The 19,150-nt window shown below is 38.5% G+C and overlaps 1 protein-coding gene across 2 annotated transcripts in view; it reads right to left on the bottom strand.

Annotated features, from left to right (window-relative positions):
• The window catches only part of LOC127449804 (microtubule-associated serine/threonine-protein kinase 1-like), a 37,649-nt gene extending 21,663 nt beyond the window's left edge, over positions 1-15,986 (bottom strand). The window contains exons 1-6 of one of the 2 annotated variants that reach the window (XM_051713359.1): positions 15,756-15,986; positions 7,124-7,152; positions 4,045-4,130; positions 1,541-1,616; positions 1,336-1,405; positions 725-885 (exon numbers count right to left, since the gene is read on the bottom strand). In XM_051713359.1, the coding sequence (XP_051569319.1) occupies positions 725-885; positions 1,336-1,405; positions 1,541-1,616; positions 4,045-4,130; positions 7,124-7,152; positions 15,756-15,794 (461 nt within the window). In that variant the 5' untranslated portion in view covers positions 15,795-15,986. Of the gene's footprint in view, positions 1-724; positions 886-1,335; positions 1,406-1,540; positions 1,617-4,044; positions 4,131-5,072; positions 5,115-7,123; positions 7,153-15,755 lie in introns of those variants that run through there. The other variant, XM_051713360.1, reaches the window with a different exon arrangement.
• Positions 15,987-19,150: the final 3,164 nt, after the last annotated feature.

Genomic DNA, 19,150 nt, shown 5'->3' on the forward strand with positions numbered 1-19,150 from the left:
AGAAATCTATGGTACGCCCTCATTTACTTAGATAAACAGTAGGGGTGTAACGTTTCCAATGTCTCATGGTTCGGTTTGTACCACGGTTTTAGGGTCACGGTTTCGAGACAGTTCAGTGCTTGATACTTTATGTTCAAAACAAAAAAGATACTACTTGAGTAAGAATACTCAATTTGATACTCAAGAAAAATCACTACGGTTTTACTACACCATAGTTTGACCATGGTATTTTTAGTAAACCATAGTAACCACAAAAATAACCACATAGTTACAACAATATTACTATAATACATTTACATTTATGCATTTGGCAGACGCTTTTATCCAAAGCAACTTACAGTGCACTTATTACAGGGACAATCCCCCTGGAGTAACCTGGAGTTAAGTGCCTTGCTCAAGGACACAATGGTGGTGGCTGTGGGGATTGAACCAACAACCTTTGGCTTACCAGTTCAGTGCTTTATTCCACTACGCCACCACCACTCCCGGTGGTAACCACCATGGTTACTGTTTGTCAGAGTCCTTAACTTATGTATCAACAAGTGTATCCATCTACAGAGCCATTCAGGTGAATTAACTGGGGCTGTTTTCTTCATCAAACCGTGTGCTCCAGATCAGTCATTAGACTTGAGATGAACAAGTGCAAATGCTTACTGCAGTGCAAATGTTTTTTTCACAGAGACCCGTTACACCCCTAATGAACAGGTGTTTGGTGTGTTTGTACCTGAGGCTGCGTGAGCGTGGTCTTATGTGGGGTGAACAGCGCCCCCCGTCATCATCAGTGATGCTTTCTGAGCTGCCGAAGTGTTTCGACAAGAAGTGCAGCTCATCCATGGTCGGCTGAGACGGCAACTGATGCAATCGCTCCTGCGAGGAACTGGAAGACTAGAGACAGAGAGAAATTAGTTATATTCTACACTTTTATTGCATTTAATTTATTCCCTGGAAAAATATTCCTCTATCCATAAACTGCATCCCATGCAAATATTCACCAACAAGTTGACTACTTTTCTGGATTACTAATCAACTAGTAAAAATAAGTAGTTGTGCAATGTACTGCCTTAAATAAGCCACGACTAAAACACTGAAGTGTATTTGTGTGTGTTTGTGATCAAAGAGCAGCAGTAACACATCTGATGTGTCACTCGACAGATGTTGATCATCTATTGTATCACACATCTCCTACAGGCACAACATCTGCTCCAGACCTTTCTATTCTCTTCTGTCATTCAGCTTACCCTGCTTCACTACTCTCTTGCTTTTCATTGAGTTATATAACAAATACATGCATACAGACATACTGAGAGCATGCGTGTAAGCAGTGTAGTGAAATACCGTTGAACTGGGTGTGTTGGTTCCATACCCAGAAGACGGAAGAGATGCCAATGACCAACGACGCCCATCGCTAGACAGACAGACAGACAGATTAATATTTAGATTATAGACAGATAGATGGTTAACGTGACATCATCTCTCCTGAAATCAGCTACACCGAGTATGATTAGCTGAGTGTAAACACAATAAAAGTCATTGGACTTACCGTCTTGAGGAAGCAAAAGAGAAATGAGCTGGCGTGCTGGGAGAGAAATTACGAGGGCTGTCCAGGGGACTACTTCCTGTGTAGACAAGAAGAGGCTCAGGAGCAAAGTCAAACAATAACCTAAAGTACACAAAATTACTCCATTCATGGTGGAAGCATCTAAAATAATCTAGTAACCAGTTCTTCTTGCATGCTGCTGACAAAGATTCATTTGAATAAGATTAGCATCAGTTTTTCCAAAAGTTAGTTTCCCCTGCTGGACAAACCGTCTCATAAAAGCTTTAGGTGGTCAAGCTGCATTTTGGAAAATACTGGTTAACCAGCTAACCTCAAGCAAGGGCAAGATGGTTCACCAGCTCAAACCAGACAGGCCAGCCTCACTGGGAGGTAATCCAGTTGTTTAACAACCTAAACCAGCTTGACTAGATAATTACCACAAACAACCAGCTTGAAATATGTTAAAACATATGCAAAAACCTCTGGAAAATCCAGCTAAACTGGTCCAAGCTGGTCTTTTATGACCCAAGTTGGCCAAGAAGGTTGATGAGCTGCACAATCAGCAGTTGGGGCAGTGGCCAATCTGATTATCACTGGTAGACAACTTTGGTCAAGCTGGTTAGAGCTAGTAATCCACATTAGTCATGATGGTTAGATTTGGTAAATCACCTTAGTGAAGCTGGTTATAGCTGGTAAATCACCTTGGTCAAGCTGGCTAGTGCAGGTAAACCATCTTTGTCAATATGGTTAGATCTGGTAAACCACCTTAGTGAAACTGGTTAGAGCTGGTAAAGCACCTTGGTCAAGCTGGTTTGAGCTGGTAAACCACCTTGGTCAAACTGGTTAGAGCTGGTAAAGCACCAAGGACAATCTGATTATTGATGGTAAACCACCTTGGTCAAGCTTTTTTTTGAGCTGGTAAACCACCTTGGTCAAGCTGGTTTGAGCTGGTAAACCACCTTGGTCAAACTGGTTAGAGCTGGTAAACCACCTTGGTCAAACTGGTTAGAGCTGGTAAAGCACCAAGGTCAATCTGATTATTGCTGGTAAACCACCTTTGTCAAGCTGGTTTGAGCTGGTAAATCACCTTGGTCAAACTGGTTAGAGCTGGTAAAACACCTTGGTCAAGCTGGTTAGAGCTGGTAAACCACCTTGGTCAGTCTGATTATTGCTGGTAAACCACCTTGGTCAAACTGGTTAGAGCTGGTAAAGCACCAAGGACAATCTGATTATTGCTGGTAAACCACCTTGGTCAAGCTTTTTTGAGCTGTTAAACCACCTTGGTCAAGCTGGTTTGAGCTGGTAAACCACCTTGGTCAAACTGGTTAGAGCTGTAAACCACCTTGGTCAAACTGGTTAGAGCTGGTAAACCACCTTGGTCAAACTGGTTAGAGCTGGTAAAGCACCAAGGTCAATCTGATTATTGCTGGTAAACCACCTTGGTCAAACTGGTTAGAGCTGGTAAACCACCTTGGTCAAACTGGTTAGAGCTGGTAAACCACCTTGGTCAAACTGGTTAGAGCTGGTAAAGCACCAAGGTCAATCTGATTATTGCTGGTAAACCACCTTGGTCAAGCTGGTAAACCACCTTGGTCAAGCTGGTTAGAGCTGGTAAACCACCTTGGTCAAGCTGGTTTGAGCTGGTAAACCACCTTGGTCAAGCTGGTTTGAGCTGGTAAACCACCTTGGTCAAGCTGGTTAGAGCTGGTAAACCACCTTGGTCAAGCTGGTTAGAGCTGGTAAACCACCTTGGTCAAGCTGGTTTGAGCTGGTAAACCACCTTGGTCAAACTGGTTAGAGCTGGTAGACCACCTTGGTCAAACTGGTTAGAGCTGGTAAAGCACCAAAGTCCATCTGATTATTGCTGGTAAACCACCTTGGTCAAGCTGGTAAACCACCTTGGTCAAGCTGGTTAGAGCTGGTAAACCACCTTGGTCAAGCTGGTTTGAGCTGGTAAACCACCTTGGGCAAACTGGTTAGAGCTGGTAAAACACCTTGGTCAAGCTGGTTAGAGCTGGTAAACCACCTTGGTCAAACTGGTTAGAGCTGGTAAACCACCTTGGTCAGTCCAATTATTGCTGGTAAACCACCTTGGTCAAACTGGTTAGAGCTGGTAAACCACCTTGGTCAAGCTGGTTTGAGCTGGTAAACCACCTTGGGCAAACTGGTTAGAGCTGGTAAAACACCTTGGTCAAGCTGGTTAGAGCTGGTAAACCACCTTGGTCAAACTGGTTAGAGCTGGTAAACCACCTTGGTCAGTCCGATTATTGCTGGTAAACCACCTTGGTCAAACTGGTTAGAGCTGGTAAAGCACCAAGGCCAAACTGATTATTGCTGGTAAACCACGTTTTTCAAGCTGGTTAGAGCTGGTAAACCACTTTGAACCAGTAACAAACCAGCTACCACGTACTACAATCCAGCTTGACCATCTTAAGCTGGTATGACCTGGTTTTTCTAGCAGTGTTAGCTAGTTTATCAATCAGAGTCAGGAGGACGTGTCTACTTACCGATGTGTCCTGGTAATGGGGAATGTGGCCGGGGCAGAGTCGGGGAGGTGGAGGTCAGAATCAAACTCTTCCTGTTACTGCGGCAACTACACACACACACACACACACACACACACACACACACACACACACACACACACACACACACACACTTATTTTAATGCATCATATCACAGCAGATAAAAGTGTGCTGGAGCTGGTGTGACAATAATAGAGTGTGAAAGGAGAGAATGCACTGCAGGAGTGTGTGTGTGTGTGTGTGTGTGTGTGTGTGTGTGTGTGTGCGTGTGTCCTGCAGTAGAGCAACAGCGATAAAGAACATTCCATTTTGAGAGTCATTAATCTCAGACAGTCTACTCAAGAGAAAGAGAGAGACTCAGGACGAGGAAGAAATGATAAAGAGACAGAGAGAGAGAGAGAGAGAGAGAGAGAGAGAGAGAGAGCTAATGGAGGGCGAGTTAACGAGAGAGATATTTGATATATCTTGAGTGAGTGAGAGACATTACAGACACACAATGACTTCACACGTGAAGTGCATGAGACTCGACTTACATCTGATTTTGATATACTGACTAAAATGGCCCATTTATATTTAGATTGAACGGTTTTATAAATACTTTTCAGTATTGAATAAAAATACAAGGATATTTATAGTCAAAAATGTATAGCCTTTATACATTTATAGTACCATGTAAATATGTCAAACTTACAAAGAATACCATGGTAATATGTATTAAAAAATACAGTACAGGAGTCTTTAGGAGTACAGAAAAAAACACTCATGCACGAAACTGAATCACCTGTGATTCAGCCAAACACATTACATATAATATAAACATTGTACCCATAAAATATTAAAAAATAACCCAACACACGGACAAAATCTTAAAACCGCGGGTCTAATTATTTCTCTATTCCATCAACAAGGTCATGTTTCGTGAGTCAACAGCTGCAGGTAAACAATGACCTCACCGCATCTTCACGTCTCTTAAAATTACATTTACAAACAGATTTTAAAATCATTTTACCTTTTAGTGCGACGAAACATACTGCCATTTGCAAAACAACTGAATCACAGATGAAATAACCAGCACACATGAAAAACATCATACGGTGCGTGTGTAAAATGGAGAAAGGTTGGAGTGTCTGGCTTTGCTCACACACTAGAAAATACAGAGGGAGAGTACAGAGGGAATTCTGGATTAAATCCCTAAGGCAACGGATGAAACCAAGACAGCATTAAAAGAGGGCAGCAGGTGCGCTACATCCGTTCAGATGATTTGTGATTGTGTATGTGTGTTTGTCTGTGTTGAGTTCACTTCTAACATTAAGAGCAGTATGTTTTTTTCCCCAGAGGTTACGGTGTATGACATAACTGAGAATCACGGAAAATCAAACTGAATGAAGCTTTTAGAGAAATGGAGAGAGACAGAACGGACCATTAATGGAAGACATGTTGTGCTCACTTCACATATTTCAGCTCTGTTCCAAACCCTAGTGAGCTGCCTACCTAGACAGCATTTTAAGGCATCATAGGTAGAGGTCTGCACGGGCCTTAAAATGAAACTCGAACCCGACCCGTACCCGAGACCGTGTAGCTCAACCCTACCCAGCCCGAACGATACCGTCAGATTTTAAGCCCAAACCGGAAATCACTTACTATCATTTCTTCTCCTAACAAGTACTGTTGCAACAGGCTGTTTTTATATAAGCATATAGGCAACATTCGTAACAGTACTGAAACAGTAAACTTACACAGTTTTAACAAGGCACGGCAGCTCCTCAGTACACTAGAGCAGAAGGGAAAAAAGCATTTCCTTACCGTTTATTTGCTGAAACTTCACTTGGTGCAGAACAATCTGGAATAATATGAAACAGTGCAACAGTCCTCTCTATGCAGCCTGAACTTGTTCAGATTGTTGAATCTTTGGAACAACTGTGCTAAAAACAGTCTAGACGCAGCGTAAAGAATGAAAGAGTGCAGGTGTCTCAACATGCGTTATTGACAATTTGAAGTTCTTCATAACTTGACATGGTGTTTAAAACATGCCGGTCCTACGCGAGACACCGAAGAAAAAGAGAGACGCGGTGCAAATGTCAAAGACATTTGTTCAGCATGTGTTTAAACAATGGGAAAACAGAACAGACGTGTGCAAAAACACATTCAGAGTGAACGCCCCCTATCTTGTCCATTGACGCATGTCTGTGATTGAGAGCGCGTGTGCCAAACAAGTTCATAACAAACCCGGATCTGACCCGAACTCGAAGTCCTACTTGAAAAACTGACCCGAACCCCAGGTCGGGTTGCAGACCTCTAATCACAGACACATTTCAAATACAAAAACTGTTCCAAAAAAAGGCAAAAACATTATCCTGCCTTCCAAGATAATGTCTCACTACATGCAACAGTCTGGTTCAGAAAATAAAAATCCCATTTATTTTCTCCATAGGGGGAGATTAACGATAAACATTTAAAGACAGACCTACCGTGAGCTCCGAGGTTGTTAATCAGTGGTATATGCTTCTGTTAAAGCTTAAAAAAAGTTTAAAAATCATGTTTAATGGTGCAATTCTTGTTCAAGAACTACACTACCCATAATCCTGAACAGAGATCCACCAATCAGAGAACTGCAGCAAACAAAGCTCGCCAAAAGAGCTCTGCAGCAATCGAGTCACTCTCCCTACACTCTCAAACTAGATACATATTTGTATATATATCTGAATATTTTACAATACAACTTTAAATCAATAGTTTTATATTTTTCCATTGCTTTATATTTAATTACGTCATTCGCAATGCATCATGGGATTGTAGTTCATTCCCTCATTAAAGTACACAGTCTTTGTCTTTTTGTCTTGTTTCCATATACATTTTTGCTTCAGATTTTAAGTTTGTGATTTTCAGAAATCCCTATGGAAAATAGAGCTCACTAGCATTTAAAACAGAGCTGATGAAGAGGAAACACAACTATAATTCTTGACCTCATACACTAATTGTTCACATATTGCAGACGATCTTTCTCGTCTCGTATAGCACTGCATTGTGCTGAGATCAGATATTCAGGTGTGTTGAACTCACCTGCTGTTCTTACGGGGCAGAGGAAGATCCTTCTGAGCCAAAGACACACAGACAAACAGAGGAAAAACAGAGATCAGAGATTAGTTTGAAATAAACACAAAAAGTATTTGTTTACTTATGTCACACTTAAAACATCTGAACGTCATTGCATTAGATGACAAAATATCAAAGCAAGTGTCAATTTTTTGAAGAAAGATAGCGAATGCACACTTTAAAAATGCACAAATGTCATATGTTCTTACTTTAAACAGTTTGTTAGTTCAGTAGAAAACTGGCACAGTATTCTGAGAAAGGGATATGAGAGAGAGGCTTGGTGTGTGAGTGTGTGTGTGTGTGTGTGTGTGTGTTGTGTGTGTGTGTTGTATGTGTTATGTGTTGTGTGTGTATGGTGTTTGGTGTGTGTGTTGTGTGTGTTGTGGTGTGCATGGTGTTTGGTGTGTGTGTTGTGGTGTGTATGGTATTTGGTGTGTGTGTTGTGTGTGTGTGTGTTGTATGTGTTGTATGTGTTGTGTGTGTGTGTATGGTGTTTGGTGTGTGTTGTATGTGTATGGTGTTTGGTGTGTGTGTGTGTTTTGTATGTGTGTGTGTTGTGTGTATGGTGTTTGGTGTGTGTGTGTGTGTGTGTGTGTGTTGTTTGTGTGTGTGTTGTGTGTATGGTGTTTGGTGTGTGTGTGTGTGTTGTGTGTATGTGTGTTGCGTGTATGGTGTTTGGTGTGTGTGTGTTTTATGTATGTGTGTTGTGTGTATGGTGTTTGGTGTGTGTGTTGTGTGTATGGTGTTTGGTGTGTGTTGTGTGTGTATGGTGTTTGGTGTGTGTGTGTATGGTGTTTGGTGTGTGTGTTGTATGTATGTGTGTTGTGTGTATGGTGTACGTGTTGTGTGTGTGTGTGTATTGTATGTGTGTGTGTTGTTTTTGGTGTGTGTTGTATGTGTTGTGTGTGTGTATGGTGTTTGGTGTGTGTGTGTGTGTTGTATGTGTGTTTGTTGTGTGTATGGTGTTTGGTGTGTGTGTTGTATGTATGTGTGTTGTGTGTATGGTGTGTGTGTGTTGTGTGTATGGTGTTTGGTGTGTGTGTTGTATGTATGGTGTTTGGTGTGTGTGTGTTGTGTGTATGGTGTTTGGTGTGTGTGTTGTATGTATGTGTTTTGTGTGTATGGTGTTTGGTGTGTGTTGTGTGTGTATGGTGTTTGGTGTGTGTGTGTGTGTATGGTGTTTGGTGTGTGTGTTGTATGTATGTGTGTTGTGTGTATGGTGTGTGTATGGTGTTTGGTGTGTGTGTTGTATGTATGTGTGTTGTGTGTATGGTGTATGGTGTTTGGTGTGTGTGTTGTGTGTATGGTGTGTGTGTGTGTTGTGTGTATGGTGTTTGGTGTGTGTGTTGTGTGTATGGTGTTTGGTGTGTGTGTGAATGGTGTTTGGTGTGTGTTATGTGTGTCATGTGTGTGTATGGTGTTTGGTGTGTGTTGTGTGTGTATGGTGTTTGGTGTTTGGTGTTTGGTGTGTGTGTGTGTGTTGTTTGTGTTGTATGTGTGTTGTGTGTGTGATTAAACGCATGACTGATCACATAATATTCTCTCATCCGTCTTACTGACAGTCTCTCTCTCTCTCTCTCTCTCTCTCTCTCTCTCCAGCAGAACTTCACCAGCTGTACTTCATTCATAAGAAACAACAGAACTATACATTTAAATACTCACACACACACACACACACACACACACACTCACACTCACACACACACTCACACAATATCAACAGAAATACTTAGATGTCCTTGAACACCGTAACACTGATTTATTTAAGTCTGCACCACCCAAAACCTTTTAAACGTGTATTATAAGTGTTTAAGTCAAGCATCAATATCACTGTTGCTTATAGCGATTTGAACAAACCTCTCACACTAAATATTAAATTCAGCCTGTAGAAAATGAAAAATCCAGTTTTTAATTATAATAACTTAGTAACAGGAATTGTTTCTGCATTGAATAATTGATTTGCGTGTTCTTAATTACTTCCAGGTTTCTTATTGATCATCAATAAAAGCATGGTGTTTCCATGACAGCACAGGCCGTGTGAGGTGTGCTGACATGTTTAAAGTGGTGTATAACGGCATCTTTCCGTGAATGAATCCTCGTGAGACTGTTAAACGCTCTCGCTCTGTTTCTGCCTCTCTCTCAGTGACCCTACAGGTCAATACACTGTAAATAACCTGAGAGATCACGACCATAAGAGGATTAAAGCACACATGTCACAGCATATATACATTCATTCAGCGGCTGATCTTTATATCCATCCATGTTCTATTGCCGCTTGTCCTATGTAGGGTCGCAGGTAGTGCTGGAGACTATCCCAGCTGTCACCCTGGGTGAGCTGGGATTCAAACCCAGGACCTTCTTGCTGTGAGGTGACAGTGCTACCCACTGAGCCACCAAACAAACAAATAGTCCCGCCCCCAACTCACGCCATTGGTTGATTCAGTGCTGTTGAGTCAGGCTGGAGGGGTTGCTCAAAACAAACAGAGCGCCACGGAGACACAGAGTTTATATGTTCTCTCTGCATATTAAGCAGGAACAGAAGAAAGTATTTCACAAATTACTATTAATTAACTATTAATTAACAGTTGCAAAACATCAAGCAATTCCACATTTCATAAATTAATATAAAATATGAAATGATCATCAAAACAGTGATGGAGATTAATACTTCTTCTTATACATAATTCTATACTGTATATAATTCATTAGAATTCTTTTACATTCCGTGTCTGTGGTGTTCCTCAATAGATCATGTGTCTTAAAAAAAATATTGACTCTTCAAATCTTTCAAAGACATGCTTGTTTCAAACCAGCTGTGTTTTGTTTGAGACTCTAATTAGCATGTAAACTAGATATCCATAAGCAAATCTGTATATTTCGCTTTTTAATTATGCTTGCGAGTTTTTAAATCCTCTGTGGGCAGACATAAATTGAGATCACAAACTCTAAACACATTTTCCACTAATTTCTTCATTGTCTTCGGTACAAATGCTTGTGTTGCGTCACATAAAAACCAAGCAGACCACATTTGGACACTTTGCCAGTCAAATGGTCGCTTTCTGTTTAAGTGTGCGAGTCTAGTTCAGAATAAAACTGCACTCAAAAAAATATTTTAGCCTATTTCTAAGATTTACGCATTTAAATTTAATACAAAATTACATCGAGTTAAATCGTGTAATTTTTTTACCAAATTCAAATGAATACAACTTATAATATTTAGGGTTTTTAATTTATTTTGGTTAAAGATTACTCAATTAAATTGAAATGTGAAAATGTCAAAATAATTGTTTTGTTTTTAAAGTGAACCAGACTTCATGCCGAAAGTCAAAAGTTTAGATTTGCAAGACAATGTAGCACAAAATCACACCTTAAATTTAATGATCCCAGACACTCAACGCTGGAAAATCACCACAGGTCTTCTTGGAGTGATGAGCGATAATAAAAACGTAATTACAATAATCATTTTAAGATCAACGCATTTCAGTTTCATAACAAACGAAATGTTTTTAACTAAACGAAGTTTTAAGATAACTCAATTCAATTGAAATGCGTAAAAAGTGGACCAGACTTCATGCCAATAGTCCAATGTTTAGCTTTGCAAGACTACGTATTTTATTTTCAACTATGTAATGCTCTCAGACACTCTGGAAAAACAACACAGCACTTCTTAATAAACAAATTCAAGATTTACACATTTCAATTTCACAACAAATTTCTATGAAATTAAAAAAATTACACAATTAGATTTGATTATATTTGAATTTTTGTTATGAAACTGAAATGCATAAATCTTAAAAATAGATTGAAATATTTTTTTGAGATGGTTTCAGCACCACGGACAGTTACACACATCTTGAACACATGCGACTGTTAGAATAATTGCACATTAATGCCAATTATACTCTGCTGTGCCAAACTATAGAAATATCCATTAGATACACGTTCTCATTCATTCATTCATTCATTTAACATGACACAATAATATTTTTTTTAAATGTAAGATGAATATGTCCGTTTGTGATGACATCAAAACACTGAGCTGTATTTTATTTTATCATGATACATTCACAAGGACTTATCTTCATCAAATTAAACTTCCACGTGAAACTGGAGTTTGTCTAAAGCAACAGGACACAGTGTTACTCATCGCTTGTTTTTCTCCTGAAGAAAGACGTAATGCTCGCACAGACTGTTTGCTTCGCCGTGACTCACGTGTTTAATTTTAGACTGTAATTGAGTTTGTTTCCCAACTGCGGTAAAAGCTTCCCACAAACCCAGCGGAAAAGAGACGCACGTTAACTCGTGTGGACAGATGGAGCTGAATGTGAACAGACTGTCAAACTCTGAACACAGATCAGCCGAGCGCTGCATTTTCAGATGGCATCATAAGCCTTGTACTCACTCACGCTCTCTCTCTCTCTATTAAAGATAATTACTTTTCCTGCTAGAAGCCATTAGAAATATTTCATTTAAAACACATGAGTTTATTTTAAAGAGAATTCAATGAATATTACTGGTCACTCAAAAGTCTACAATTGCTCTCCAGGAGAAACAACTGAGATTTTAAAGAGATCTCATTTGTGATGTTTCTTACCTTTGGGTAAACACAACTTAAAAGGGACATATTAGGCTAAATCAACTTTTTCAATATTTTTGAACATAATTATGTGCCCCCAGTGTGTGTAGACAACCACAAAATATGGTAAAAGACCATCCCCTCATTTCTTTCCTTTCCCCATCAATTAAAACAGTGTTTCCGAACAAGCCATTCAGGTTTGCAGCCCCTTATGATGTCAAAAGGGGAAAGGTACCGCCAACGGCTGGCGAAGAGATCCGCCCGAGTAGCTTAGATCCGCTATCATTAAAACCTGAGCGAGCATCGCACAGTCCGCCATGTTTATCTCCTCGCTAGAGCCGCTTGAGTTAACTCGGACTGCTTCATCAACACAAGGCTGGATTTACTACAAAGCTAAGGATCAAGGTTGGATCGACACCAACTATCCGTGACCCAACTTCAGATTTGCAAGTCGTAAGTTTCGCATTTTATACTTTTTTTAATGTTTGCAATTTGGCTTTCTGAATTTGCTTGTTTGCACGTTGCGTGAAAAACGCTTGTTGTGAAAACATTGTTCTTTGTGTAACGTAGAAACTAGTCCCTAACTACCTTATTCCATTACAATGAAGCTCTGTTTCGGTTACGGTATAAACTGAGTGGCGTCCTCCGCAGTCCCGCTTGAGTGGTCATGCGATGAAGATTTTTCGTGTAATAAAACTGGTCATTATTTCAAAAATGATTATGGAACGACAGTGGTATTTTCGAAAACTATTGCTGTTTTTCATATTTTATAACTTGACCTTTGCTATGCACAATACAGTAAGATAACTGACTTAGTGTGTTCTCCATTTTTTTGCATTACATGTGTTAGCGTGAGACTGATGTGATGGAATCATCTCCCAACACTGACTGTGCAAAGTTATATCCAACCTTTCAACTCATGTCAGGACTATGAAAAGCCTGTAAACCCGCTAACTTTTGCATGATATCCATCCAATAATACAAGGAGGGGGAAAGTAATGCATCTATCCACAAAGCTGTTACAAAGAGCCTGTGGTGCGAGAATGTTGTGAACCAAAGTGCAGATTTATTGGAAGCACAACTAAAAAGAAACGACTGTATAAACAAGGATCAAAAGACCACAGCAGAACTAACAACTTGACTTGAAACATTAAGTTACAGCCACAATGATTGTTAACTTTCGTTAGCCCACAAATGCGTATGCTGACAAAAAGGAAGTGAAAAGAAGAGACAAGAACTGAAAATAAAAGACTAAAGAGAGCACTTTTTAAATGGAGCGAAACTCCAGCCACAGGATTACGCCTGCAGTGTATAACCAGATATTCCTCCACCTAAAAAAGTAGTTCCACCTTAAAAGGTCGATTTGGACACTTTACATCTCAAATAATCCTCATAATACAATATGTTTGTCAACAACCACAGATACAGTTGTATTTAAACTGGAGAGAAGGAAAAGTGCCACAGAGCGACGATGGTAGGCCAAGTCCGCATTAATATGCTTTCGTTTGGAAACACATCAAATTCACTGTTTACCTACTCATCCAAACAAAAACGCCATTTTCATCCGCCGATAACGGAGCATTTCGAAAACGCTTACCTTTAGCGCATACTTCAGAATATGATAATGTTAGGACACTGAAAACAGACATTTTAAACGGATTGGTATGGACATGTTCAACGATGTATCAGCCGTATATTTTAATAAGTGATCAAACTTTGTATTTTTGCCTGGCGGATGATAAGACTTACATTGAAGGAGGGAGCCGAGTCATATTGTTGAGGGTGGACTCCAGTAAGCAACTTAGCAACCACCCAAAACACCACAGCAACAGCATAGCAATTAGCTAAAAAACACTTGGAACATCTAAGCAACCATATATCAACATTCTGGCAACCACTCATTTTATATCTCTTTTATATGGGTTGTATAAAGACAATGTCTGATAATCATCCAGGAAGCGGTTTTAATGAAATGGCGAAAGCTGGGCATCATGCCCGCTGTTTGGTGCAAACGCATCATTTACTCTGCCAACCCCATAATCTGAGTGTCATGAACCTAAGTGTGTTTCCATGCCAAGAAAACAGACGTGGATTTCCCGTTTTCCTCCAACTATTTTTACTAATAGTCTCTGCGTCAGGACAGAACATGCATCAGAGCTTTTCGGTCATTAAACACGGACAACAGACTTCTGGCAATCTGTTCCAAAAAATCAATCATCTGTCTCATCGGCCGATAACCGAGGAGGATCATGGACATTTAGGGGCATTTAAACTTGGTCACTTCATGCATTTTTACTTCTCGGATCATGACAAGACCAAATGTTATTGCCCTCCAGATGCAAACTCTGAATTGCAAGCTGTCTCGTTGAACGTGTTTGTGTTTTATATTGTGCATTTCAAACACGTGTGACACATTTTTTGTCTCAGTGTGAGAATAACGGCCTTTCAATGTTTGTTTCTATCCCTCGGGTCCACCTATCTCCATCTGACACAGACACAGTTTTTCAGTTAACACCCCCTGCACTGTTGCTGCCATATGGTGCAACACCCAGTCACTGAGGTCAAAGGTCAAACTCATCATGCAGCAGGGTGCCTCATGCATATTAGTAGCTGCTGTCTCTGTGAGTGGATGCAGGAGGAATACCTTCTGAGGCAGAATCTCAGAATCTCTGTGGCATTCTTTTCATAACAAGTAGGCACATTTTACCCCTAAATCATCATCATAATGCAAAAAAAAAAAACAAAACCAAAAAAACATTATTTACCTCATTAATTAAATTTTAAAGAACTTATACACATAATGATAGTATTTATTGTACTGCCATTAAATTGTGCTGATTTACTTTTTTTAATAAAACTAAATTGAATGTATTTGTGGCATAATGTTGACTACAAAAAAAAAAAATGTTTCGACTCATCCCTCCTTTTCTTAAAAAAAAAAAAAAAGCAAAAATAGGAGTTACAGTAAGACATTACAATGGAAGTGAATGGGGCCAGTCGATAAACATTAAAACACTCACTGTTTTAAAAGTATAGTCACAAGACATAAACAATATACATGTTAACATGATTTTAGTTCAATATAATCACTTATTAATCTTATCTGTGTAAAGTTATATCCAATCACAATTACAGTAAGACACTTACAATGGAAGTGAATGGGGCCAGTCGATAAACATTAAAACACTCACTGTTTCAAAAGTATAGCCACAAGACATAAACAATATACATGTTAACATGATTTAAGTGTGATAAAATCACTTACTAATCTGATCTGTGTAAAGTTATAGCCAATTGTGCTTTGTTACTATGACGACGTAACGCCTTAAACCCTGTAATCCCGCAAATAAGACGATGACAACAACTATACAGCTCAAATAATACACAAGTTTTAATAGAAGAAATAATGTAAGTGCTTTTATAAAATTATAAGCTTCGGATTTCTGATTTTAAACGCTTCAAAAATTGGCCCCATTCACTTCCCTTGTAAGTGCCTCTCTGTAAACTCTTTTTTAAAGAAAAGGAGGGACAGTTGAAACTATCATTTTTTTTGTGGACGTGGTGATTTTTCATACAGTATTACAGAAATAAGAATGATATATTTTGCATTACAGTAATGGGTGGAAGTGTGTTTAACATGTCACAAAAATGACCTACGCTTTATTTTCTTTATGCAAAATATAATTTCTACATTTCTATAATATAACTGTCCAGCATACAGAGCAGCAGCACACACACAACACTGCAAACATGTCATTCAAAACATTCAGATTTCATTTTATGTACTGAAATTTACAAACCATGATCACATGGCCATACCAAGAGCATGGTATTGAATAATTATAATTTTCATATTGCATTCAGTCATGTAATCATCATGGTACCACGTCCAAAAAAACATATATACATTTATAGTATGCTAATACCATGGCACTACCAAAACATGGCATTACTGTGGTATTTGTCATGGTATTAGAATAGTACTTCAGTGTCAGTGTAATATTAAAGGCATTGTGATCTGACCTGCAGCCGTCTGCGCCTGATTATTCCCGAATCATCCATGATGTGATGCTACAGATGCTGCTGGATCCGCCCGTGAATGAACCGCTGACGACACAATGTGACGGTGTTACCGGAGGAGACGCGTGTCAGGATCCAACATATTAATTCAGATGATACTGATGCGCTGAGAGAATGAATGAGCGAGTTAAACACTCGCATCCCGCAAGTCAGAACGCTGAACGCACGAGCGCATGCTCATGACGTCATAAAGGAACATGCACGAGACTAACGCGTGCGCTCGAGCGCACAGAATGAGTCGACCGCGCGCCAGTCAGCTCCTTTTACTGTCAACATCTCTCTCTCTCTCTCTCTCTCTCTCTCTCTCTCTCTTTACTGAACTGCAGAGTGTTTTTCATTCATCTCATTCTCTCTGGATCACAGTGATGTTGAACTCTCTCCTCCTCCACACACGGGCTGTGTTTCGAAACCTACTGAGTTGCCTACCTAGACAGCATGTTTGGTCATCCGCGATCCAAGCGCATCCTAGGCGTGTGGGCAGTATTTTGGGCTATCATATGCACATTCCAAATCAGCAATATTTTTTTTGCCATCATATTTGCATGTGCAGTATTTTTGCATGTGCATTCCAAATCAGCTGCAAAATGCTGTCTAGGTAGGCAGCACACTAGCGTTTGAGACACAGCCCATGATGTCACTGGTCTCTAGTGATCCAGCAGTTCAGTGGTCATCTGTTTGCTGTTCATATCTCTCATATCACACATGCCAATGGTTTCAGTCCAGCTGTATCTTAAAGAGGACATCTGTGGATTCTCTTTTTGTAGCCAATATGAGAATAGAACTGAAGCCTTGTATGTCTATTTTATTGAACAAAATAGAATAGAATAGAATAGAATCCCCAAATGTTTATTTTATAGAATAGAAAAGAATATAAGCCTAATGTCTCTTGTACAGAACAGAATCCCAAGATGTCTATTTTTAGAATAGAATTGAATAGAATAGAATCCCAAGATGTCTATTTTTAGAATAGAATTGAATAGAATAAAATCCCAAGATGTCTATTTTTAGAATAGTATAGAATAGAATAGAATCCCAAGATGTCTATTTTTAGAATAGAATTGAATAGAATAGAATCCCAAGATGTCTATTTTTAGAATAGAATTGAATAGAATAAAATCCCAAGATGTCTATTTTTAGAATAGAATTGAATAGAATAAAATCCCAACATGTCTATTTTTAGAATAGAATAGAATTGAATCCCAAGATGTCAATTTTTAGAATAGAATAGAATAGAATCCCAAGATGTCAATTTTTAGAATAGAATTGAATAGAATAAAATCCCAAGATGTCTATTTTTTAGAATAGAATTGAATAGAATAGAATCCCAACATGTCTATTTTTAGATTAGAATTGAATAGAATAAAATCCCAACATGTCTATTTTTAGAATAGAATTGAATAGAATAGAATCCCAACATGTCTATTTTTAGAATAGAATTGAATAGAATAAAATCCCAACATGTCTATTTTTAGAATAGAATTGAATAGAATAGAATCCCAAGATGTCTATTTTTTAAATAGAATAGCATAGGATCCCAAAATATCTATTTTATAGAACGGAAGCCTCAGATGTATTTTTTTTAGCATTGAATAGAACAGAATAAAAGCTCTCAGATGTCTATTTTTCTAGAATAGAATAGTCAAGTCATTATTATTTATATCGCGCTTTACACAACACACATCGTTTAAAAACAGCTTTACAGAAAATTAATCTGTAATATCTATAAAGTCTTATAAAGTCTATAAATATTGTGCTGTTTGATTAAAATATGATTGTAGAATAGAAGCCTCAGATGTCTATTTTATAGAATATTATATAAAATAGTATTCCCAGATGTCTATGATTTAACAGAATAGAATAGAATAGAATCCCCTGAAGTCCAAGATGTGTCTTTTACAGAATAGAAGCCCAGATGTCTATTTTTAGAATAGAATAAAAGACCAATATGTCTATTTTATAGAATATGATAGAACAGAATAGAACAGAATAGAACAAAATAGAATAGAAGACAAATTTGTCTATTCCATGGAATACAATAGAGCAGCACAGAATCGAAGCACAAAATGTCTATTTTAAAAAATATTTTAAAATAGTTTTCCCAGATGTCCATGCTTTAGAATAGAATAGAGTAGAATAGAATTCCCAGATGTCTATTTTATAGAATAAAATAGAATATATTAGAATCCCCAGATGCCTATTCTATAGAATAGAACAAATGTGTTGGAAATACAATAATATTATTATTGTATTATATAATTATTGTTTAGCATAGCCGAATGTCTTAATTATTATTATTATTATTATTATTATTATTTTATTGTGTATTTATATTTTATCAAAATATTTTTCAACATTTTGATGTGTCTCTGACATAACAAACACTAATGATTTTTAAAAATCGAACCCCTGTTTGTTGATTTATTTATTTTTCTGTTAGTAAAAAAATCCTGACTCTAATATTCATATTTACGACAGTAACAAATAGATTTACACAAGCATATGTAATTCGCACAGACATACAGGTGTAGAATCAAAGTCATTAGATTTGCCCCCCTTTCACACATTCATAACTTCATCTCTCACAGGATCATATATGATGATTATCCTCAGGAGAGGAACTGGTTAGTCTATTCAGAGCAGGAGTGGAGTACTAAACAATCACACAGCAGATCATGACATAAAGACTGTGAGGAAGAAGATGTGGAGGATTAGGACGTGACCGCGCTGTTTTTACGTAACGTATGGTCACATCAACATCGCTCTCTCGTTCTAACCACAGCAAAGAGTAAACACTGCTCTAGGATCAGCTAATTACTGCGAACTACTCCTCTAGTCTCATACTACTCACACTACTTCTCCAGTGTGGATACAGTGCACAGTATGCACATGTTTAGTATGCATGGAATACCCGGATGGCTTCTGTGTGCAGTATTCAACAGAACACACTGCGTGCAATACTGTATCCCACAATGGAATGTGCTGGACTTAACATAAACCTATTATCTGATTAGACTGACAAACATTTCTACACAAAATTGGATTAAAAATGCAAACTAACTAGCCTGTTTTATTTTCATTTTAGTTTCATTAACAGATGAAGATTACAGTATGTCCAATGGACCGCATGAATCCTGAAATTCCCAATAAAATTAAGTCTCCCAACATGACCCTGTGCTGGAGTGTGTAACATCTGTTCTTCTCTGAAACATCTGAACCAACTCAGGGTCCCGTGGAGGGTGTCCATCACAAAAAAACATGAGAAAGATTTTAAAAGACTTTGGCCGTAGACTTCTCTGAAATAAAAACATATGAGGTTTTGCATCATATTAAGACATCAT

The sequence above is a fragment of the Myxocyprinus asiaticus genome, chromosome 13 (genome assembly GCF_019703515.2).
Source record: "Myxocyprinus asiaticus isolate MX2 ecotype Aquarium Trade chromosome 13, UBuf_Myxa_2, whole genome shotgun sequence".
NCBI classification, from domain to species: domain Eukaryota; kingdom Metazoa; phylum Chordata; class Actinopteri; order Cypriniformes; family Catostomidae; genus Myxocyprinus; species Myxocyprinus asiaticus.